The 24021-nt window shown below is 41.7% G+C and overlaps 1 protein-coding gene across 3 annotated transcripts; it reads left to right on the forward strand.

The window, feature by feature from the left end:
- Positions 1-6220: 6220 nt before the first annotated feature.
- Positions 6221-21886, forward strand: cdhr5a (cadherin-related family member 5a). 3 transcript variants are annotated; one of them, XM_036135874.1, is made up of 13 exons: positions 6221-6532; positions 10010-10182; positions 11645-11704; positions 11803-12051; positions 13328-13435; positions 13516-13701; positions 14809-14899; positions 16043-16140; positions 16233-16439; positions 17500-17613; positions 17701-17767; positions 17893-18053; positions 21227-21886. In XM_036135874.1, exons 6-13 carry the CDS (start codon positions 13567-13569, stop codon positions 21791-21793), a joined length of 1440 nt encoding a protein of 479 aa, XP_035991767.1. In that variant the 5' UTR covers positions 6221-6532; positions 10010-10182; positions 11645-11704; positions 11803-12051; positions 13328-13435; positions 13516-13566; the 3' UTR covers positions 21794-21886. The 3 variants fall into 3 exon arrangements, with proteins under 3 accessions (XP_035991767.1, XP_035991768.1, XP_035991769.1); XM_036135875.1 differs by having other exon boundaries at positions 13331-13435; XM_036135876.1 differs by lacking the exons at positions 6221-6532; positions 10010-10182; positions 11645-11704; positions 11803-12051 and having other exon boundaries at positions 13067-13435.
- The last annotated feature ends 2135 nt before the right edge of the window (positions 21887-24021 follow it).

The following is a 24021-nucleotide window of genomic DNA, read 5'->3' on the forward strand; positions in this document are numbered from 1 at the left end:
AAACCTGAAACATTAAAAGAAGAGAAAATCGCTGGATCTGATCAAGAGGAAATTACTTACTTTTTCTTTTTTTACTTTTAAACAATTTAAACACACACCAAGCTTGTGTTTAAATTGTTTAAATGTGTTGTATTTCAAAGTTCTATGACTCAAAAGAAAGTATTGTTGCAACATGAGTTTAAGACACATGGCTAAAGCAATCAGCCAATGAGGTTAAACTGTTCAGCACAAGTCTTTCAAATACTTCATTTTTATGTGTGGACTCAACTTAAACATTTTAAGTTATCAAGCATTGTTTATCTAAGTTTACACTACTTATTTAAAATGAGTATAAACAACAAGCTGGTGAGAATAGAGTTTTAGAAGTTTTTAAGTAATGTTGCATTTCACAGTGCATCATAGTTCCACCTCCATGCTTTACAGTTGGAGAAGGAATTATGGATTTTAAAGAAATTTATTTATTTGCCATTTTAAAAACAAAACGTAATTCAAAAGGTAGAAAGTACAAAGGAACTCTGTAAAAAAAAAATGGGACAGTGAAGAAAAATCAAAGAAAAAATATGGTAGAAATACTTTTGTTTTCTCACAATGGGGAAATTCGGGCATGGCAGTCCCCAAAACCAATTACCAAAATAAAAACACATGATAGTTATTCCAAAAAAAAGGTAAAAAACAAAGCAACTGGACTTGTTTTCCGTAGTTGCTTCCAGTTGCTTTGTTTTTTACCTTTTTTTTGGAATGACCATGACCTGGATGACTGAGAATCTTCACCAGCACATGATAGTTATAAAATTAGTACCTGACAGAAAGTATGTGAAAACACCAACAAAAGAAAAATTCTGCTCTTTCAAGGGTTCAAACAGATTCCAGGTAGGAGAACTGAAGCGGACAGATATATTGCATTTCTCCTCATATGACTTTAAAAGTGGGCCTATAGTTTTAAATTGTTCTTTACTATATGAAGGAAGCCAGAGCAAAGTGGCTAAATAAACTGTGAAATGATTCCTTCTTGTGTGTCGATGCGAAGGTTTGCAGTTGCTTTGCTGCTCTAACTGGAGAAGTTGGAGCTCCTTGCTATTTAAATGATTTTACAAAAGTCTAGATGTGAGGAAATACAAGATGAAGGAGAAGCTCAAGTTCTGATGTTAAAGTTTAGAGAGGCTCTTGATTTGGAGGAACGACTCTCTAGACCAGGGTCCTGCAACCTTTACAGTCCAAAGAGCCATTTTGCCTACAGTCCAGTTGAATTAAACTCGTTCAGAGCCGTAAATGTTGCCTGGTCTTTTGAAAAAAGACAACATAAATTTAGATTAAGTAGGAAATATGTTGTCATTGTTAAAGAAACACTTTTATGTCTATTTTGAGATTTAAAAAAAAGGATGGATGGGATTTTGATATATCTGGATAAAAGAAAGATTTTAAAAAAAATTATAGTTTACAACATAACACTAAATATTACTGGCACTTTTGGCATCATTCTGATGTGAAAATTAAAAGCAATTATTCCAAGAAAAAACTACTAAAACCTGCATTTATTATCATTATTACATTTATACACCATAATAAAAATATAAGTTGTAGCCAAAGTTATTAAGAGCCACAGTGAAAGGTCCAAAGAGCCACAGGTTGTAGAGCTCTGGTAGGACTTAGTGCATCAAGGTGCTGCTTGGCAATAAAAAGAGTTTCGGTCTGCTCTGAATCCAGCTGTTAGTAGATAGACTTAGACTTAGACTTAGACTTAGACTTTCTTTATTGTCATTTTGTAGCACAGAGTGCATACAGAACGAAATTTCGTTTTTTCATACAGCTCAGAAAGATTGCAGTAACTCTACAGGATACCTTGCAGTGAATTTACAGTACAGGATAAGAAAAATGCAGTGGTAAATCACAGTCAAATACAGGATAACTTTCAATTAACTTTCGGATAAAGTGCAGCAGTGAGCAGTAGACAGATTGAATTATAAAAACAATGTAAGCAATGTAAACAATTATGCAGTAAGGTGCAGCAGTGATTTAACAATAGACAGTTGCATTGTAAACAGTTTTGCAGTACGTTTACGGAAAAAGTGCAGCAGCGATATTGAAGGATACATACAAATGTGCAAATTAGCGGGTCGAGTGTGGTACACAGTCCGTTTTTATACTTCAGCAGTTCAACAGTCTGATGGCAGCAGGGAAAAAGCTTTTGCAGAACCTGGTGGACCTGCAACGGATGCTGCGGAACCTCTTTCCAGAGGGCAGCAGGGAGAACAGTCCATGGTGGGGGTGTGAGGGGTCCCTGATGATGTTACGGGCTCGAGACACACAGCGCTGCGATGAAATGTCTTTAATGGAGGGTAGAGGAGCCCCGATGATCCCTTCTGCTGTCCTCACCACTCTCCTCACGTTCTTCCAGTCGGAGGCACTGCAGCCTCCACACCACACAGAGAGACAGCTGGTCAGAATACTCTCTATGGTGCTTCTGTAGAAAGTCGTGAGGATGGGCGGGGGCAGGCGGGCTCTCCTCATCCTCCGCAGAAAGTACAGTCGCTTCTGTGCCCTCTTCACCAGTGACATGGTGTTCATAGTCCAGCTGAGGTTGTCCGTGATGTGCACCCCCAGGAACTTGGTGCTGCTGACCACCTCCACAGCTGAGCTGCTGATGAGCAGTGGAGCATGGTGAGGCCGGTTCTTCCTGAAGTCGACGATGATCTCCTTCGTCTTCTCCACGTTCAGGATCAGGCTGTTGTCTCTGCACCAGCCCACCAGCTGCTCCACCTCCTCTCTGTAGTCCTGGTCGTTGTCGTCTCTGATCAGGCCCACCACCGTTGTGTCGTCCGCAAACTTCACGATGTGATTGGTGGTGAACCTGGGGACGCAGTCGTGTGTCATCAGAGTGAACAGCAGGGGGCTCAGGACGCAGCCCTGAGGGGAGCCCGTGCTGAGGGTGATGACATCAGAGGTGTTCTGTCCGACCCGGACTGATTGAGGTCTGTTGGTTAGGAAGTCCAGCAGCCAGTTGCGAAGGGGTGTGCTGAAGCCCAGATGCTCCAGTTTTCCCACCAGATGCTGTGGGATGATGGTGTTGAACGCTGAACTGAAGTCCAGGAACAGCATCCGCACGTGCGTGTTCTTCTCCTCCAGGTGTGCCAGGCTCAGGTGAAGAGCAGAGGAGATGGCGTCCTCAGTGGAGCGGTTCCGTCGGTAGGCAAACTGGAACGGGTCGAGTGTTGGGGGGAGACTGGAGACGATGTGTTCCTTTACCAGCCTTTCAAAGCACTTCATCATGATGGGAGTCAGTGCAACAGGCCGGTAGTCGTTGAAACAGGTGACTTGAGGTTTCTTCGGCACCGGAATGATGGAGGCAGACTTGAAGCATGCTGGCACTGTGGCTTGGTCCAGCGAGGTGTTAAAAATGTCTGTGAGGACACCAGCCAGCTGACCTGCACACTCCTTGAGCACCCGCCCAGGTATGTTGTCGGGGCCTGGGGCCTTCCGCGGGTTGACTCTCCTCAGAGTCTTCAACACGTCGGCAGTGTCAAGGCAGAGGACCTCCTCTTCCTGATGGGGAACAGCTTTCACTGCTGGAGTGCTGTTTAGTGCCTCAAACCTCCCAAAGAAGTTATTTAGTCCATTGAGGAAGTCAGCATCAACTTCACCCACCGGGGGGGAGGGCGTGTTGTATTCAGTGATCGCCCGGATGCCTTTCCACATGCTCCTGGTGTTGCTGGCGTCATGGAAAAGCTCCTGGATTTTCTGACTGTGGTTCCGCTTTGCAAGCCTGATGGCACGGTTCAGGTTGGCTCTCGCTGTCCTCAGAGCCTCCTTGTCACCAGACTTGAAGGCTGAGTTCCGTGCTTTTAGCGCTTGACGGACCTCCGCAGTAATCCAGGGTCGTTGGTTGGCTCGGGTGATGATGGTCTTGGTGGTGCTGACGTCCTCAATGCATTTGTTGATGTAGGCTGACACAGTCATGGCGTACTCATCAATGTTGATCTTGTCCTCATAAGTTGCTGCAGCTTTGAACATGTTCCAGTCAGAGCACTCAAAACAGTCCTGGAGCGCCTCCATTGCTCCTTCAGTCCACACCCTCACCTGCCTCGCTGTAGGTTTAGCTCTGATCAGCAGGGGCCTGTATGCAGGAATTAGCATCACAGAAAGGTGGTCTGAAGAGCCCAGGTGGGGGCGGGGGGCTGCTCTGAATGCTCCTTTTATGTTTGTGTAAACTAGGTCTAGAGTGTTCTCTCCCCGAGTTGCAAAATCCACGTGTTGGTAAAAATGAGGGAGAACAGTTTTCATATTTGCCTGGTTAAAATCCCCAGCAATGATGAAAACACCCTCTGTGTGTGCAGATTGCAGCTCAGAGATAGTCCGATAGAGAACAGTCATAGCCTCTTTAGTATCAGCGCTGGGAGGGACGTAAACCGCTGCGATGATAACAACAGTGAACTCTCTAGGCAGATAAAAAGGTCTGCAGCTAATAATCATAAGCTCAATTTCCGGAGAGCAGAGACTTGTGACTAATCTAGCATTTTTACACCAGGTGTTATTGATGTAAACGCAGAGTCCGCCCCCTCGGGTCTTACCGCAGAGTTCTGTCTGTCTGTCGGCGCGGAAAGTAGCTAGCCCCTCCAGGCTAACGGCGTTGTCTGGGATTGATGATGAAAGCCATGTTTCGGTCAGAATGAGAGCGCAGCAGTCCCTGAACTCTCTCTTTGTAGAGAGCTCGAGTTGTAAATGGTCCATTTTGTTGTCCAGTGAGCGAACGTTGGAAAGCCAGATGGATGGTAGCGGCGGTCTGAATGGGTTAGCCTTTAGCCTCGCTGCTAAGCCTCCTCGGCACCCGCGCTTCTTCAGCCGGCTACACCGCTTCCGCGTCGCTCTCCTCCGGCGTGAGCTGCTCGTCGAGGCCGCCGCTTCACAGGCCTCCGGGGCTGGTCTCCGTAGGACGCCACAGTCACGTAAGCAGACGAGCGTGGTATTTAAAAGTCCAAAAACACAACTTGATCGCAACTCCAACAGGCGCTCGCGGTCAAGTACTGATCGGCTGGGTAGATGAGTGGTTTCCAGCGAGTTTGGCGGCATTTTTATGCATTTTTATGCAAAAAGTCCGCGAGTTGGTACAGAGCTGTGTTCGGCTGCTGCCGCCAGGGGCGCCGCCGCATCACTGTTTGGTGCCGGCCACCCATTTTATTAAGGATGATAGCTTGTGGTGCTCAGTTCTCTTAAACTATCAGTAAAGCAGAATATCATCAGCATAAGGATTGTAAAAAAACAGAGGATTTTGTACATTTTAAATCCTAGAGAAATAACGTATGAGAAGAAAGTAACAGGCACCAGAACCGAGCCCTGTGGTACCCCGCATGCCAGATTTTTGGTTCTAGGTGATGGAAACACTGTAGCATCTTCATCAACAGTGTCAAATGCAGACTTTACATAAAGCAGGGAACCCCTGAAGTCAGCTGCATCATCATCATCATCATCATCATCATCATCATCATCATCATCATCATCATCTTCAGCTGCCATCATGGTGTCAAAGGAAACTTTAAGTGACAAAAGTCTCATGTTTGTCCAAAAAAATAAAACTTTTCTGCGGCTTGAATTTGCTAGAGCAATTAAGATTAAAAGAGGTTTGGTAAAATGTACTTAATTGAAAACAGATTTACCTTAAAAGGTTTATGGACCGGCTGGCTTCACATCAGTCCAGTCGTCTCATCAGCAGGCGATGCTGTGAAAGAGTCCGGCTGAAACCAATCAGTCACTCTAATCAGCAGACGGGTTGCTACAAAAGAGAAGCAGATGTGCTTGAAATGGGTTCAGGACGTCACCCAAGCTCCAGTGTCGACATGAGCCACCAGTGCAGAGCTTGGAGAAGAGCAGCAAAGAGGCCACATTGATTCCAACAGAACCTTTGAGGATGTCCAGGAAGGGCCGAGACAAACAGCAGGAGACCGGATGAGTCCTTCTTTGGGACATCTGTGGAAAAACTCTTTTATTTTACCTTATGATCTGATAAAATCTCTTGAATGTTATTTTTTTTTTTACAGCAGCAGGAAATGCGACCAAATGTTTTCTTATCAGCGATTTTCAAAATAAAAGCGGGAGCCACACAGTGTAATAATGTCTGACTCAGACAGTACTCCCGCTTGTCAGGAATGTTTCCAGCTGCTGACATTCCTCTCCTGGACTCCTCCCAGAGCGGATCAGGGCCACCAGAACAGAATGAGCCGTCCAGGCTAAAGGAGATGCAAGTATTTTAGTGGGAGGCTGCGAGTCTGCTGCTGGCAGGCCCTTAATGCGATATGTGGCCCTAAGATGAAGTCACAAACATCGCAACTGTAGTCGACTCCCACTCTGCGGGCAGCACAGACGGGCCATTATGTTGCAGAGTACCAGCTGGTACCACGGGCTCCTCATCCTCCGCCGGACTTCATTCGCTGCTGCCTCTGGAATCAGGACATGGAAATGAAACCCAAGAACCAACCTGTGGACGTTCTGCTCGGATGCATCGTCGCCTTCTGCTTTTCCACACTTTGTCGGGCTCAGAGACGTGAGTAGAGTTCTGCTTGGTGTGGATCCTCTTTGGCTTTGAAGCACCTTAAGGGTCAGCTGCAGGAAAGCTTTTCAGAGTCAAGGAAATGTAAATCATGCAACAGGTTTGCCTTAAATCCCTTTATTCGTGTGTTTGAAATGTGACCAGAATGACGGTCAAGGAAGAAGAAGAGCTGTGGGATGATTTCAGGCTTTATAGACAGTGTTTAGGTACCAGCTTCCTGGTTTCTGCAGAAGGTTCAGAGCCTACTTTCAAAATCGTCTCTATTGTTGTTTTCCTGAGATCAGGCCTTGTAAAGTCAGAGAGAAAATCCTTCATGGATCAAGTCCAGAAAAGGTGAAACACAGTCACTCCATCAGCTGTAAGGATGATTTTCATCTTGTTTCCAAGCATAGATGATTGCGTGTTAAGACTAAACTGGAAACTATCCAACTGAACCAAATCCCACTCATCTGATGGCTTTGACTACATCACAGGGATGTAAAATATTTCTCCACTAAATATTTAATCAGATCGAACTTTAAACTAACACCAAACACAGTAAGAGAAATAAGGACGCTGTCTTTGTTTACTAAAACTGCAGCGTCCTGCAGATCAACGTCGGACCCACATAATGCTAAAACAGACACAAAACAGCTCCAATAAGCACTCAAACTCCCCAAATGACCGACATCTACACCTACGCCTTTATTCCCAGACACGTCTTAATCTGAAGCTGTTAATAAATTGTTGATTAATGGTTTTAAACAGCTAAAACCCAACAGAATGTAAAAAAAAAATACACAGAGCCATTTCTCTGACCGTCTAACTTTAAGTCAAGACTAAACTTTCCGGTTTAAAACTGGTTAGGAGGGGAAAATTTATTTAAATCTGCTAAATGCCAGAATGATGAGAGGAATGTTTTATTACTTCCTTTAAATTCAGACGTTTACAGACAAATCCATGACAGGAAGCAACGGGTTCTTCTCCAGCTACTTTATAATGACAGAAAACTCCATGGTCCACCAAAGCCCTGGTAGATGTTAGGGTCGCTCCAGACAAACATTACCATGTGGGCGTGTCCTCTTTGGCAGCCATCTTATAAAAGGTCATTTGATTTCAGTTTCATTCTGAGTCGCAAATGACAACAAACATATGTTTTAAAAACAAACTCAAACATTTTCTATCAGCAGGCATTGGTAATTCTTCATTTAAAGGTTCTCGTGTGGAGCGTAGCTCACCGCCACAGCAGCAACAAACACGACTCTTTAAACTATAATGACCAAAACTAATGTTTGGTTATTGCCTTAACTGTAGCTTAAATCTTGTTTTCTAAAAACAAAAATCATCATTAAAAAAAATGAATAATTTTGTTGAAATGTCAATTGCTTTCCATCTTAAGCTTAACAAAGCAGACAAAATGATAAAATTACTCAAACGTTAGCTTTCAGAGTTTCCAAAGTAAAGTTGCTGGTGAAGATTCTCAGTCATCCAGGTCATGGTCATTCCAAAAAAAAAGTAAAAAACAAAGCAACTGGACTTGTTTTCCGTAGCTGCTGGCTTAATGGCTTTAACAACGGCCCATTACTAAGGGGTAGACCTGTTTCTGTTGAATTTGCATGTTATCTAAGCCATTATTGGTACTCATCATTACTCCAGAATGCTTTAACTGAGAAAGCTTCCTGGAAAGGAAGCGAAACGTCTTCAGCTACGGAAAACAAGTCCAGTAGCTTTTGTTTTTTACTTTTTTTGGAACAAAGTAAAGTTGGTATTAGCGCTGAGCTAAAACAGTTAGCTTTACAGCTAACTGTTAAAAAGGTTGGAGACTGAATTTGTGAAATTGGATAAAATGGTAAAAAATAATTAAATGCTTTGTTAAACACAACAAACTCACTGCTAATTGTGTCTGTAGGAGGTTTTCAGAAGGTCCAGCAGCTTCTGTAATAAAGCGAAAGAGGAAGTGAGGAAACAGGAAGTCACATGACTTGATGCGCCATGTGACAGCAGGAGGAATGCAGTTTGGTATCCAGGTTCTGAAACCAGGGTCATACAAGGCAGAGGGACGTCTCCTCTCTAAACTAATATTTAGCTGAATCGTCTGTAAACTCTGTGAACTGGGGAAGATTTCTGGGTTTCCTTCCAAAAGCGTCTCACAGCAGTTTGCTGGAATTGTGACACCATTCCTCCTGACAGAACCAGTGAAAATGGGTCAGGCAAAATGGTCAGGATCCGTTTTGAAGACTCATTTGTGTCCAAACGTGTGAGACGTTGCCTAAATATTTCCAGATAATGTTCTTCCCTCATGACGTCATCTTTTTTGTGAAGCCCACCAGTCCCTCCTGCAGTTAACTCCCCCACATCATGATGCTGCCACTACCGTACTCCATAGCTGGTGTTTTCAGCCATGCAAGCGGCTCCCATGTTTCCCCCAAACCCTGCGATGCTAATTATGACCAAACTGACACGATCTTGCTGCCTCATCCTGTGATAACAACAAAATGTCAATATGTCTGACAGCAGAAAGACATCATGCATCAACACATGGCCTAGTCAAAGTAAATAGATAAAAAAAGAAGAAGCAAGGAGCTGGACTGAAAAATGAGACCAGAACACTGATTCATACTTAGAGGAGAAATGGAAATTATGTTGTTGTTTTTTGTTTGCATCTCAGGAAATTAAATAATATGACAACAACCACAATGGATAATCAAGTTAAAGGAGAAAAATATTGGAATATCTTTTGGAGCAGTTTGTGTTCAGACAGACGTGAAGTCCAGGTGTCCACCTTTAGCTTTAATCCTTCTAGAGAGGGACCCTGTCCAGCTCCTCCAGGGCAGAAGGTCTGTTTATAGTCCCTCTAGTGAGTTCTGGGTCTGTTTTAGGGTCACCTTATAGAGAGACATTGGTTCAGATTCCTGAACCACCACAATCTGCTCCTTTCTATCCAGAGAAGCAGGAGCTCTAAACGAGAAGAAGGATGCTCTTTTGGCTGCTTGTAACCAGGATCTCGTTCTTTCAGGTTATGATCCAAATCTCATCACCGTCCTGATGCGTCTTTTCGTCTCCTGCTCCATCAATTAGGATATAACCAAACTTTATACATTTAATCGAGCTACTTAAATGCAATTCATTTTTCTCTGTTTTGGAACAATGGTCTCAGTAATTCAATTAATTCCACAAAGTCATGTGCGTCAAGCTTTTTTTTCCCCTCTCAGTTTTAATGATTGAGGCCGACAGCTAAACAAAACCCAATTAAAATGTTACTTCAGAGCAATAAAAATAACTCTGTTAAGACAGAAATGTCTGAGTACAGCACATTAAATCGATTCAGCATTAGGTCGGGACTCCTTCTGCATGAATTAATGCATCATTATGCTGTGATGTGTTTGACTAAAGAAGAACCTGATTAGTTTATAAATAAACTGACTTTAGCTTGCTCACCTTTGTCTTATTGTGTTTATTGTACTGAATGCTGGTTCTGTCCCCCGTCACCAGTCTGCACGGTGCCTCCCGGTCCGGTGACGATCCCGGAGAACAACACGGTCGACATCCAGGTGGTGAAAATCAGCTCCAACAACGATGTGACTCTGAGCGTCTCTGTGAACCCGGAGGATCTGTTCTACGTCAAAGGGAACCTGCTGATGGTGAAGAAAGGCCTGGACTACGAGGTAATCCTGGGAAACAGCCGCTGGTCAACAAACACCAGGCGACCATGAAAGAGACACGCGGTCCTCACAGGTTCATGATGCTAACAGAAGCTAGCTCTGTGCTAATCTGAGCTTCACCTGATGGACGCCATCTTGCATCTGAGCCCTGAATCATCCATGATGTCACTGGGTCAAACCATTCAACCATCCATCCATCCATCCTTCCATCCATCCATCCATCCATCCCTCTATTCATCCATCAATCATCCATCTGCAGATCCATCCATGCATCCATCTATCCTTGATCCAGCCAGTCAGCTCAGAATTAACTGAAAACTTTGAAATTTGATTGTGGAAGAATGTGAAATTGTGAATTTTTAAGAAAAAAGCCTGAAAACCTGATGGACAAACTTGAGCACCTAAATATCTTATGCTGGTGAAGATTCTCAGTCATCCAGGTCATGGTCATTCCAAAAAAAGTAAAAACAAAACAACTGGACTTGTTTTCCGTAGTGAAGACGTTTCGCTTCCTCTCCAGGAAGCTTTCTCAATTCAAAAAGTCTGGAGTAATGATGAGTAACAAGCTTTATACCATTACCAAACAAACAGTTCCTTTAAGCCAGGCCAATAACAACCCTGACGACTCCTCGTTACAGAGGAGTGGACCAGTTCCGGTCTAATCTGCTGGCTTAATGGCTTTAAGGACCGCCCATTACTAAGGGGTGGACCTGTTTCTGTTGAATTTGCATGTTATCTAAGCCATTACATGGCCTTTGTTTGGGCAGTGGTATAAAGCTTGTTACTCCACATTACTCCAGACTTTTTGAATTGAGAAAGCTTCCTGGAGAGGAAGTGAAACGTCTTCACTACGGAAAACAAGTCCAGTTGTTTTGTTTTTATTTTTTTTGGAACTAAATATCTGATAGTTGTGTCTTTAGGAGATAAGAAAAAAAAGGAACCCAGTGTCACACAACCATCCATTAATTTTACAAACATACTTATATGTGCTGGGCATCTCCAGAAGTCACTGGGTGAGAGGTGACGTGCACCCCAAACAGCTCGCCAGTTTAACCCAGAGCAAACGCCACAGATATTTAACCTAAGCATTAGTTTAATGATGTCTTGACTCTAATGCAAGACTTGCTGCAGTTCAACATGCGGCACATTGGGTGTTTTCCTTCTGCTTCCTTTGTACATTGAACAACTGAAAACTAAACTGGTTCTTTGCCTGGTTGGTTGTTATGTGTTGACACCGACTCATCACTCGAGTTTTTGGCCTCTGTTGAGCCTGAATGATTTATAGGTCAGACATAAGGTGGCTAAAAAAACGAAAACTGGACTCAGTTTGAGTTAAAAAGCAGCAAAAGGCTAAAGTAAATTTCAAAAAGTCCTCCAGAAAGATTTAAGCAACACCTGAAGACTTTTGCATAGTTAAAGGTAAAATTACGTGAGTTTGTAACCAGGAATGTTCTGATTTTTCCAGTTGCTCCAGAGTCCAACTCTGGTGGTTTGGGTGAAATGTAGCAAAGCCGGCTCCAGTCCTGTGAGTAAAACCATCAACAACAAAACAGCTAAAAGTTCCCACAGTAAATAAAAAACGTTAACATCTTTCACTACCATCACTGCTCATCTCTCCTGCAGGTGAGCGAGTCCGTGGAGGTTCTGGTGGAAAATGTGAACGATAATCCTCCGAACTTCGCCCAAAATCACTACGTGCTGGATGTGAACGAGGTGGGTCCAGTTTCTCTTTAGCATTTTTCCATTAAGCTTCTGCTTTAACTGGTTTCTTTCTGCGTCCTGCAGCTCATTCCTGTGAACTCCAGCGTCGGACTGATAGAAGCGACGGATGTTGATTCAGAGCCGCTTTATTATCGCTTAGAGTCGTCAACTGTAAGGCTTCCCTCCTCCTGGTTGCTGTGTTTCTATTTATTTAATATAAATAGGATATTTCTATCTTTACCTCTTTAAAACGTCTCCACTGCATCTTTCCTCAGTTGCCTTCTGATGATTTTCTTTCAAAATTATGGATTAAATCTCTAGCTCAGATATTATGTATGTATTTTTTATTTTACTGTATGAAGACTACCCAAAGGCAAAAAATACTAATTTTATGTTAATTCCTCTATATTTTTCATAACAAAGCTACTATATTTATATTACCATCAACAAAAAGTCTGTTTAAATGGCAGGTTTTTGCGTTAAATAACATGTAGAGTAATATGAATCATTTTAAAACCTTCGCCATCTTTAATGTAAATAAATCCTGAACAACTCAATTTAAAAATAACCTGAAAATTGCATCTCTCACCTCTCATACCCGTGGATGTTCCAAGCATGTCAGAAAATGTGTCATTGTCTGATGAAAATCTAGGTTGACCTTTTTGGCCATAATTCCCAAAGGTACATTGGGGCGAAAACCTTGCTGTGCATCACCTCAGCGAAGCACGGCGGTAGTTGCAGCTTCTTTTTGGGTTTATTCTTCTTTGACACGGAAGTAGACGCCAAGTCAAAGTGGAGGGTAATCATGAAGAAATTCCTATCCATGTTGGCACAAAACATTCAGGTTCTGCTAGAAAGTAGAAGATGAAAGAAGCCACTGAGCTTTCAGTGCTACAGCACAAAGCATCCAAATCAGAAAGAACAAAAACCTGAATAAGATTTTTTTTAAAAACCTGCTAACACAACGCAATCCTCTACAACGGCTGTTCCGGGTTCCAGTCCTGGCCGTATGTCGTCCCCCTCTCTCTCAACCCTATTTTCTGTCAGCAACTATCAAATACAGGCCACTTTTGCATAAAAAACCCAAAATAAATCAATTTAAATAAATTGTGTTGTGGTCTGAAGACAGATGTCCTCCCAGTCAGTCAGATTTGGAGCATCTCTGCAAAGAGAGGAAAACAAGCACTGAGTAAAGATGTGCCGAGCTGTTAGACTAAAAAGATGCAGTTTCAGGAATAAATGGGAAATGCGCTTCACTTAATTCATGACTTTTATTACTGTTTTGAATGTTATTACCCATAAAAGATTTTTGGTCAGTTTTCCATCTGAGTTAGAGGTGGAAAATGTTTCAAAATGGTTTATCTTGGTCTCATAATCTGCCATTTATCCTGCAAAGATCAGTTCTTCTTGGATATGTTCCAAAAACTTCTTTATCTGTCGTCCAAAGCAGGATAAATATTTCCGTCTGGAGAACATCAACAGGCCAAAGATCCTTGTTAGGAGCATCCTGGACTTTGATGTGGTGCAGAAGATCTCTCTGGTGTTACACGTGCAGGTGCATGACGGATTTACGTTTCAAACCACCTTCATTACGTCTTTTTCCCGCTCTGACCTGCACGCATCTTTCACTCCTAGGACACGTTCAACGGTTCTGCCTCCAACGAGCCGTTTTTCACCTCTGTGGCCATGATCACCGTGCAGGTGAAGGACGTGGACAACCGGCCCCCATGGTTCCAGCCGTGTCTCAGGACTAACTTAGGAATCGCCAAACTTTGCGTGAGCGGCGGCTACAGAGGCAAGGTCAACCTCACCGAGAAGGAGGCGAGTTTATTTTAGCGTTTCACAGCAACTGTCCACACCACGCATGGGCTGGTGTGGGATTGGGTCAGAATGAAAACGTTAAACGACCACTAGCATTACGGCTTTAAAGCACAACGTCAGGAAACTGGAGAGAAAATGGCGCTCTACACATCTAGAGGAATCCTACCTAATCTGGAAAAGCAGTCTATTGTTGTATAACAAGACCCTTTGCAGAGTCAGAGCAGCATATTTTTCATCATTAATTGAGGAGAATAAAAATAATCCTAGATTTCTCTTCTGTACAGTTGCCAAACTTACACAGAGTCATAGCTCCGTTGATCCATCCATTCCCTTAGCTCTTAGCAGTGATGATTTTATGGGATTCTTCATAAATAAAAATTATTCCATTAAAAATAAAATAATTGGCATCCTCCCAAACATGATTACCTCGTCCTTAGTAAGTGAGGCAGCATTGGAGGAATCTTTAGAACATGTGCAGTGTCTGAACTGTTTAAAAGCAGTAGAGCTTTCTGAGCTATCTAAAATTTTAGCTTCATCTAAACCTTCTACCTGTATGTTAGACCCAATCCCAACCAAGTTGTTTAAGGACATATTCCCTTTGATCAGTGGCCCTATTTTAGACATGATTAATCTATCCTTAGTAAATGGATATGTACCACAGGCTTTTAAAGTAGCTGTTATTAAGCCTTTACTTAAGAAAGATGACTTAATAAATTACAGACCTATATCTAATCTACTTTATCTACATTTCTTGAGAAAGTAGTTGCTAATCAACTTTGTGAACATTTACAAAGTAATGACCTACTTGAGAAGTTTCAGTCAGGCTTTAGAGCTCATCATAGCACTGAAGCAGCTCTGGTGAAGGTCACTAATGATATTCTCATGGCCTCAGATAATGGACTTGTGTCTATACTTGTCCTGTTAGATCTCAGTGCTGCGTTTGATACAGTTGATCACAATATTCTCCTACAAAGACTTGAACATACTGTAGGGATTAAGGGGAAAGCATTAGGCTGGTTTAAATCTTATCTGTCGGACAGATTCCTGTAATCTTTTTTGTGGACATTGTTTTACATTAAATCTAACCAGACTGATTCTACACCACAGGAAGGCCCATTAGTGCTGGAGCCTGGACCCGTATTCGCCAGGGATGGAGACAGGAACCGCAGTGAACCGATCAGCTACAGAGTATTACGAGGTTGGATTCGAGATATTAACTCATGTTTGTTTTTAATTTGTATTTTTTTCTGCAATAGGCTATTTTACAACATATGCAGGGCTCATCTTTTGACTTGATAATTAATATAATAAAAATGGTCTAATATTTATTTCTCTCTGAATAAAGTTAATTAATTATACTTGATGGTTTTCTAAAGAATAAGCTTTTGAGGCTAAAACATTCAAAATATCACTATGTAATATTTTATGCATAATATAGCCTACATAAAAAGTTTTGCAGGATTTTCCTCTTTTTACTATAAGGAAGCATTTTGGAAATCCATTCTCATATATATGAGCTGGTCATTGCCTCTTGGTCAAGACTCCCCTTAAAAAGACGTTTTTCATCTCAATGGGAGTATATCCTGGTTAAATAAAGCTTAAATCATACCGGTTATAGGCCTAACAGTAAATAGGGATAAATATTACTTCGCTATATGTATTTAGCTCATAAAAGTTCTTAAATTCTATTTTATTTTCTGAAAATTTAGGCATACATTTTATTATTGGTTTTTATTTGTATTTTTGAACTGAATTGAATATCCTTGATTTTAAGAAAAGATTTTCCAAATGAGTACAATTAAGGAATTAGTTTTATTCTTGTCTTGATCAGATAATAAGCAAGTTCAATAAGCATGTATTTAAATAAACTTTGGATTCAGAAACTAAATTCAGTTCAACCAATTAAAATAATACAAATAAGCTTAAAACGTAGCAGCTAGTGCTACTTGGCAATGCTAAGCTAGTCAGCATTTACCTTTTCTCCGTTCTGTGAGAACAAATAAAGCCACTCATTAAATTTGACAAAAGTCATTGATTCAGTATTTAAAATGAAACAAAAAATAGTTTTTAAGACACTAGTGCTTCAAAATATTTGAAAGTGTCAAGAGAGTTTACAAATTTGCTTTAGCTCATTAGCTTGTTAGCGACAAGCCAAGGTCTAGAAAATATCGTTTGTTCATATTATTATTGTCATAAATACATGTGTATAATAGCTTTTTGGTACCCCATGATACGTAAAAAAGTTTCAATAGTTTAATCACTTGTCATATTTAGGTTTTTAGGGATGTGTTATTCAAACTTTAAGATTTTCTTAGTGATCTATGTTTCCTTTCATCATAAGGAAATGAAGGGAACATATTCCAAATTGATGAAGACACGGGGAACATTACAATGACCAAAGCTGCAGATATCGTTGGCCCAATCATTCTTACAATCCTGGTAAAAAAGAAAGAAAAATGTTCTCCAGTGAATATTTCAACACCTCCAACAACAGAAAGCTCCGGTTTTACAAATATTTTTTACTGTCTCAGGCATCGCAGGTGAATAACAGGGATCAGTTTGCAGTGACGCAGGTGACCATTGATGTGATGAAGAAGAGCAGGAACCCGCCCCGCTTTGAGAAAGAGCGATACGAAGGATTTATCTACAGCAACTCTGTCCCGGAGAGCATGATTCTCCGAGACCGGACCACCAACAGACCCTTCAGGGTCCGAGCCCGGGACGAGGACTTTGCAACAGTGAGTGGTTCCCATGTATAACTATTGTACAGTTATTAAAGTCTGTTTGTGTAGCTGTCATGTAGCGTACGTGCCTGCTGGTTTAAACTGGGTGCTTGTTTCCTGAGAAAGAAGCAAGTTCCCTGGTTCAAATCCCTCAGAGTGCCACTTTGGGTCCTTGGGCAAGACCCTTAGGTCCGGAAAGCTCCTTGACGCACAGGGTCAACCCACTGCTCCCAAGGGATGAAAATGTACAAAACTCCAATGACAAATAGAGATTATTATACATTTTATCATAAAAAAAAAACATGCAGAACGTTTTTCCAGAAGATATGTTTGATTTTGGTGGAATTTTTGCTGTTCAACCGAAAGTTATGAATGAAGCAATAGGCAATAATGAACACTAAAAATTTTGCTATTTTGTTTTACTTTATCCAGAAGACAGATATTTAGGAAAACATATGCTTCATTTTCATGAGCTGACACATTTTTATTACCTCCTAATAAAATGTCAGCAAATAAAATATACTTTAAAGTCAAAGTGGGGCGGACCCAACTCACGCCTGCCCCCAAGTGTCAGAAAGTGTTTGATTAAGTTTATGGCTTATGAAAATAAATATAAGTTATTCACCAGTCAATCGTCCTTTGATCCAAATTGGAAAATTTTGCTGTAATCAGCTAACTGTTAATCTTCAGGACTAATCTAAAAACATATTCCTGTTTAATGAAGGCATAATAATACTCTGAAGGTTCTTATTTTTTAAGCTGCAAAACAAATCAAACAGGTTGTCCTTTGTTTTGAATTCAGGAAAAAACATATGACGGTTAAGGACATGTGCTAGGATGCAAAAGTGGGTAAAATCATGTAATGCCTTCATTTTTTGATGCCTTCATCAAGGAACCTGCAGCACGCGTTTCTTTTCTGTGGTCTATGATTGTCACGGCTAATTGTTGCTTTAAAAATAAATGTACACACTAGTTTGTGTCATATTCCTCTGATCCATGCGTTTTTTTTTGTTAAACATCTCCTGCAAAGTTATGTCCATTTATTTATTTTTTTGGTCTGTCTTGTTTGTGTCAGGGTGTGAACCCCGACGTGAAATATGAGGTCCAGTACAGCAGCTACGTCAACGTAACCCCTGATGGCTTTGTGATCCTGAAACGGGTGGTAAAGACGGAGTCCTTCGCCCTTCAGGTAAGCGACGATCCGGCGAACTGCTACCAGGAGTCTTTCTGTCTTAACTCTGACATTTCTTACTATAAACCTGGTGCTTGGCTGCAGCTGCGAGCCGTGGATTCCACTACAGGGGAGTCTGGGACTGCAGCACTCTCTGTTCAGGTCATACCTGGTGAGTCACATCCTGTTTGCATAACAAATGATATTTGTAGAAGTGAAAAGCACTAAAAAATAACAATGCAGCTCTAATGCTTTCTATGGTGCGCACCTGAATCACTCACCTGTGTTCCTCTGCAGCCGTGGCCATGCCGTCCCCTTCAAACGTCGGCTATCGGCCGGGCGACATGGCGCTGCTCGGTCTGGTCATGGCGGCGCTCCTGATTCTCTCCCTCATCGTGATCGGCTTCTTGATTTCCCGCTTGTGGAAGGAAAACACGAGCCTCAAGAGAATTTGTGAGGTCAGTTTTCTGAGGGAAGTTTGCAAAAATCCAAGACACAGTGCCGTCCGTCTGTTTTCCTCAGGTTGTGTTTTCTAGGCTTTACAAAGTTTTTCTCTGGATCTTTGCGGCTTTTTTCTGTCCTAAACTGACATTTTTATGGGAAAGATAAAAAAATAATAATATAGCTCATTGGAAACAAAGAGTTGAGCTCTTCATTAAAGCATTTGCATGGTATTGCACATCAGGAAATATATATAAAACCTTTGTCATACGAAAAACTCATTAGGATTTAAAATACATTTTCTAAGACAGACCTGGCAATCTTTTTGGCTTATTAAAGTTTTAAATCTTGGATTTCTTTGTGATGACGGATAAACTGTTTCACTCTGAAAATGAAGCTGGTCTGTGAACTACAGACAGCAGCAGCTGCATGTTTTAGTGTAAAAGGAAAAGCTAATTATTAGGCAGCGGTGATGACGGATTATTATGGGATGCTGTTAGCTGTAGCTTCATAATAATGACCACATGAACACATCAATTTAACACTGAATTTAATGACATTCAATAGTTCAGAACAATCTTTCTAGGCTTTGGCCCTCAAAATGGGGTGCCTGGATCCCCGGGGTCCACGAACCACGGGTTGGGGGTCCGTGAAACGCATGTTGTCAGGCTTTAGGAGGCGCTGCTGAGGATGCGTCAGCACAATGGACAAATATTTAACTCCGTTCACTTCTTCAAGTAAGGTAGAAGCCAAATCAGCTAAAATTAGGAAGTATGAGAACGGTTACATCGAGAATGAGGGTCTACTCTCCACCAAATATCTAATATTAAGTGTATTTATATAGGTTTATTTTAAATACGTACATAATTCCTAATGTATTTAACAAAAAATACTTTCAGCATAAGGGGATCTAAAGGGGTCCATGGCCATGAAAAGTTTGAGAACCCTGGTTTAAGAAACAAAATAAACGTAATTTACCTCTGTTCTCTCACTGCTAAGCAAGCTGCTGCATTACAGGGACACCTCCTGCTCTTTGTCTCTTTCATTTTGTTGTAATTAATGCCTTTTTTTAATTTAGAATGCCGAATAAAGGTTTCAAATGTGGTTTTAGAAAATAGTTTATTATAGGCTATAGACTACATAATATATAAAAATTTCAGATCAGAGTGAAAAAAAACTAAAAAAATACCCTCCAAACCAGATTTAGTGCAAGATATATTAATGGAGTGGAATATATGCAGGAATTTCCTTTATCACAAAGACAAAAAAAAAAAAACAGGAATCTAACGTGAACAGTTTTTAATCTCTATATTTTTTTTCTTAGACAATAAATTATTTCTAATGGGGTAAATGTTACGTTTGATCCGTTTTTTAGAGCCTTGAGTGGTTTTTGGGAGTTAATTATATTTCGGTCTTTCAATATTTATCAACAGTTGTCTTTTCATTTTCAAGCTTTTAATTTTTTTAAGTATTCATGTAATATTTTAGGAATAAAAGGACCAACATCCCAGTCCCTGGATAAACTACAGCAATGCAGGGTCAGAGGTGACCTGGATGTTGGGAATTTCATAGAAAAAGTTGATTTCAGACATTAAAAAAATGACTGAAAAAATGGCAGCATGGGAAAACTTTGTGAAATCCTGTTTCTAACCTGATTCTAGCCAGCTGTATGTTGCTCCGCCTAGCTCCACTTACATCCATCTGGGACACCGCCATAGGAATTGCCTTTTTTGAAGGCTGGGCCTTATCAAAAATCCTTGCATATAATTGGATATGCCACTTGTCTGTCATCTTTATCGACGTGCTATTTCAACCACTCACACCGAAGCTAACCCGTGACGCTGATGAGAGCAACGGAGGAAAATTTTTATTTTTTTTTTAAATGTGTTTGCGGCTCTAGTGGCACACGTTTTATTGACAGTGAGCTGACAGGAAGAGGGGGGGAGACAGGCGGCAAAGCGCCGTGGGTCGGAGTCGATCCCGGGCCGACCGCGTCGAGGACTAAAGGCCTCCTAATATGGTTAGCGCTAACCGCTCCAGGGCAAACAAAACTTGCCAAATGCGGTCGGGAGAAGGGCGAAAACATGGTTTCCACCAACAAAATCCTTCAGAGGCGTTCTCTGATGTTCTTTTAATGAAACAATATTAGGTAGATTGGACAACACGGAAGAAATAGCAGCATCAATGCTAACGCTTGCTTCCTCGATGCGAGCCGCCATTGTTTTTTTTCACGGTCGCTTCTCCACTACGTCACATCTATGAAACTCCAGCCCTGCGTCCTGATTGGCTGGACCAGGGGTGTCAAACATACGGCCCGAGGGCCGGATCCGGCCCGCCGAACAATTTAGTCCGGCCCTGTGGCTAAATGCATTATCATTATTAAAAAAAAATAATAATATTTTTATTTTTATTTTTTTTCCCAGTGTCCTGTCTGGCAATGGGGCAATAAGATGCCACAAAGAGCTCATCAGATTTGACTTTCACAAGTGGACAAGATAAAAGGAAGAGAATGATAAAACAATTATTGAAAAAAACATATACTTCGTTTAATTGAAAATATGCAGTTCCTATATTGTCCACGAGGGGCGCTGTGTTTTAATTAGCAGATTAAGCTTCAGGTGTGGAAAAATTCAAATCATTTCTTAATTTTTATCTGTTTGATGTATTTTGTCATGCAGGACAGTGTTTTTAAGTTCCAAAAAATGTGAATAAATGTTTTTCAACATTGTATAATCACTGTGATCAGTTCTTATGCATAATGCACAAGTAAATGTTTAACTGAGTAAAAGGTATTGTTGAAATTGCACATACTTTTCTTAAAAACGCTGAGGTTATTCATAATATATTGTGTAAAAGTGAAATTAACTTAATATAAAAATCAACAACAAGTCCACATTTATTAGTTCTATTTAATCTTGCAATGAGTTAACTCGTGTGGCCCTCTTGAGATCAGATTAAGCTGAATGCGGCCCCTCAACCAAAATGAGTTTGACACCCCTGGGCTAGACAATAAAATTGGTTGGAGAAATCACTTTCTATGGGAGATGTCCCAGATGGATGTGAGTGAAGCTAGGCGGAGCTAAATCCATATGGCTAGAGTCAGGTTATCATGTTGCTGCCTAAAAAGGTGAATTTTACCAACGTTCTGGAGAGCACTAATTAATGAGGGGTCCCTCTACCCCCCCTGCAGTGCCTGGGGCCCTGCCTGGGCTCCGACCAGCCTCGGAGCGGCCACAGAGACTCCCTGCAGTTCACCAACGACGGCTTCCAGAACGAGAGCGACCCGAGCCGGGGCGCCAAGCGCTGGAGCAACATCGTCCCCCGGCGCAGCACCTTCCCCCAGCCCCGCAGCCGCATCCTCCCCCTGGAGAGGCGGAGCCGCCACTGCTCCACCTGTGGCGTCCACACCAACCACGTCGCCAAGGGGTCCCCGTCGGCGAGGAGGAGCGGGGGGGACGGGGACGAGTACGGCATGAGGTCGATCCTGTCCAAGCAGCGCAGGAAGGAGGGCCAGAAGGCGGTGTGGTTCAAGGAGAGCGAGGACTCCTCCGACATCGAGGTGGAGATCATCCCCGACACCGTGGGCCGGGTGGAGGAGGAGACCGAGGAGGAGCTGGAGGTGGAGATGGAGGGCGTGGTGAGAGACCCCGCCGCCCCTCTGAGGGACCCGGAGGGAGAGCAGGAGAGCCAGAGCGAGGAGCCGGCTCCTACGACGAGCTCGGAGAAGGAGAAGGGGGAGCAGGAGGAGGAGCGCTGACAGCCGAGGTCAGAGGTCAGAGGTCAGACTGAGCTGAACGCTGCTGGTTTTGTGATTGCACTTCAGATACTTTTTCAGCAAAAAAAGCCCCCCCCCCCCGAGCGGCTGCCAGGCAGCTGCTGGGAGCGTCACCCATCAGGCCCAGAAACGCTCGTTAGTGTCGACCCGCTGGGGGACACTTCCCTCCACTGAGAGACCCTCTGACTCCCCCGCAGGTGGGAGGCCCGTCTGAACGCTGCTCTTCACAAAGATGGGGGACAATTTTTATAAAAAAAAAAAATTAAAAAAAATAAATAAATTAAAAAAAAAGGAGCTGAATCTGTTATTTAGGGTCTGGACTGCAGCTCAGGTACTAAACATTTCTTAACAGTCTGTAAAATGATCTTAGCGTGTTAAACTGGTGAAATGCTCCTTTAGGAATGAACCGTCGGGTCTGTAATGTTTCTTCTCTGCCTTCTTCCCTCCCTTTGATTTATTTCAAAGCAGCGGAACGAATAAATATCTAATATTTCACTGCCAAACCAATGTTCTGCTGACGTTTTCAGCTTTTCTGAGTTCAAGGGCAGATATTTGACCGCTTGGATGGACAACAGTGAAAAAGAAAAGCTACAAAATTAACCTTAGATCCACTGATGACTGCAAGTAGCTGATTTCTTTTCTTGAAATATAAAAATTCTGATATTTTTACAGCTTGTGAATGCGACGCGTCCATAAATCATGTTGCACTGAAAACACTCTTCAGTGTGGAAGGCATTAAAGTAGAAACCGTATCCATTTTCAGTATCATCGAGGTATTTTCAGTGCAAAAGCACAGAGGCAACTGCAGAACACACGTTATGCTTTGAACTTTCAACCTTTATCTGCATTGGAACATTTTTATTAAGCCTTTGTTTAAAACAGATTTTAAAAAAAAACTATGAGATCAACACTTCTTTCACACAGCTGAGCTGGCCCAGACAGGCAGTAGCTCACATTATAGTAGCCAACACTGCAAAAAGGGAACTCAAAGTAAAATCTTCCTGAAATTTGTGTATTTGTCCTTAATTTGAGCAGCTAAATAAGACTATTTGCCAATGGAATGAGATTTTTGCCCTTAAAATATGAACAATTCATCTCCATCATCTTATTTCAAGTGTAGCTTATCTAATTATCTAATTTTAGGGGTCAAAATACTCTTCCCATTGGCAAATAGTCCTATGTAGCTGCTCAAATCACAGAAAAATATACCCATTTCAAGAAAATTTTACTTACTTTTAGTTCCCTTTTTGCAGTGAAAACAGTCAATAACAACACAACCATTGAAATGTATAAAGTGTGAGCAACTACAAGCTTCCCAACCCACCCTGGTTTTATTTAAAAAAAATAAAGTAATCACACCATAAGCCTAATAACTACTAACTCTACGCCACAACAAAAGCTTCCTACGGTTCCCCAGTTTGGTTATGATAAGCCAGCACATGAATAATAAATTAAATATTTTGGAGCTGATCTAATTTGGTCCAAGATAAAAAAAAACAAAACAAAAAAAACAACAGAGGGCTGTTTCACAAAAGCAGAATTTAGAAATGCAGGATTTTAAGCCATGGCTGGAATGAGCGTGGAACAAAGGCCGATCCAGAATCAGGAGGAGGTGCAACTATGTCAAGCCAGGTTTAAGTATTTAAATGCCCGCAGCTTTTTTTCCTGAGACCATGCGGTCGATCACAGAGTCACTGATGCTATAATGGATAACAGGCGTGCGCCAGACATCAATCTAAACCAGCAACATCTTTAGATGGAGGCTGATGAGGAATTGATGCAGATCTAACTCAAGAAAGGAAACGCTGCAGCTAAATAAAAGGAAAACATGTTATCAGATTCTGTGACTCTAGGGGGCGCTGTTTAACTGACCCATGAGAAAAGCAGGAGAGGGATGAAACCCTTTCAGCAGCCTTTGCAAAACAATGTTCACCTCATATTAGATTCTAGTAGTGTTATTAATAATTAATAAAAAACATTGTGTGTAAAAACAATAGGCAGAGAATCTTAAACAAATGGAAAGAAGTTAGTGAACGATACCCAACATGAAACAAAATTATCTTATTCATGATCAAATATAACCAATAACAGATTAGTAGTAGTTTAGGAGGTCAGGGACGTTCTTGGCACCAGATATTAGACATTTTTATGTTTGCATTGCTGCCGTAACATCTTCTACTTTAGGCAGAGTAAAGCTTTGAAAAAGCGAC

The sequence above is a fragment of the Fundulus heteroclitus genome, chromosome 4, assembly GCF_011125445.2.
Source record: "Fundulus heteroclitus isolate FHET01 chromosome 4, MU-UCD_Fhet_4.1, whole genome shotgun sequence".
Classification (NCBI taxonomy): Eukaryota; Metazoa; Chordata; class Actinopteri; order Cyprinodontiformes; family Fundulidae; genus Fundulus; species Fundulus heteroclitus.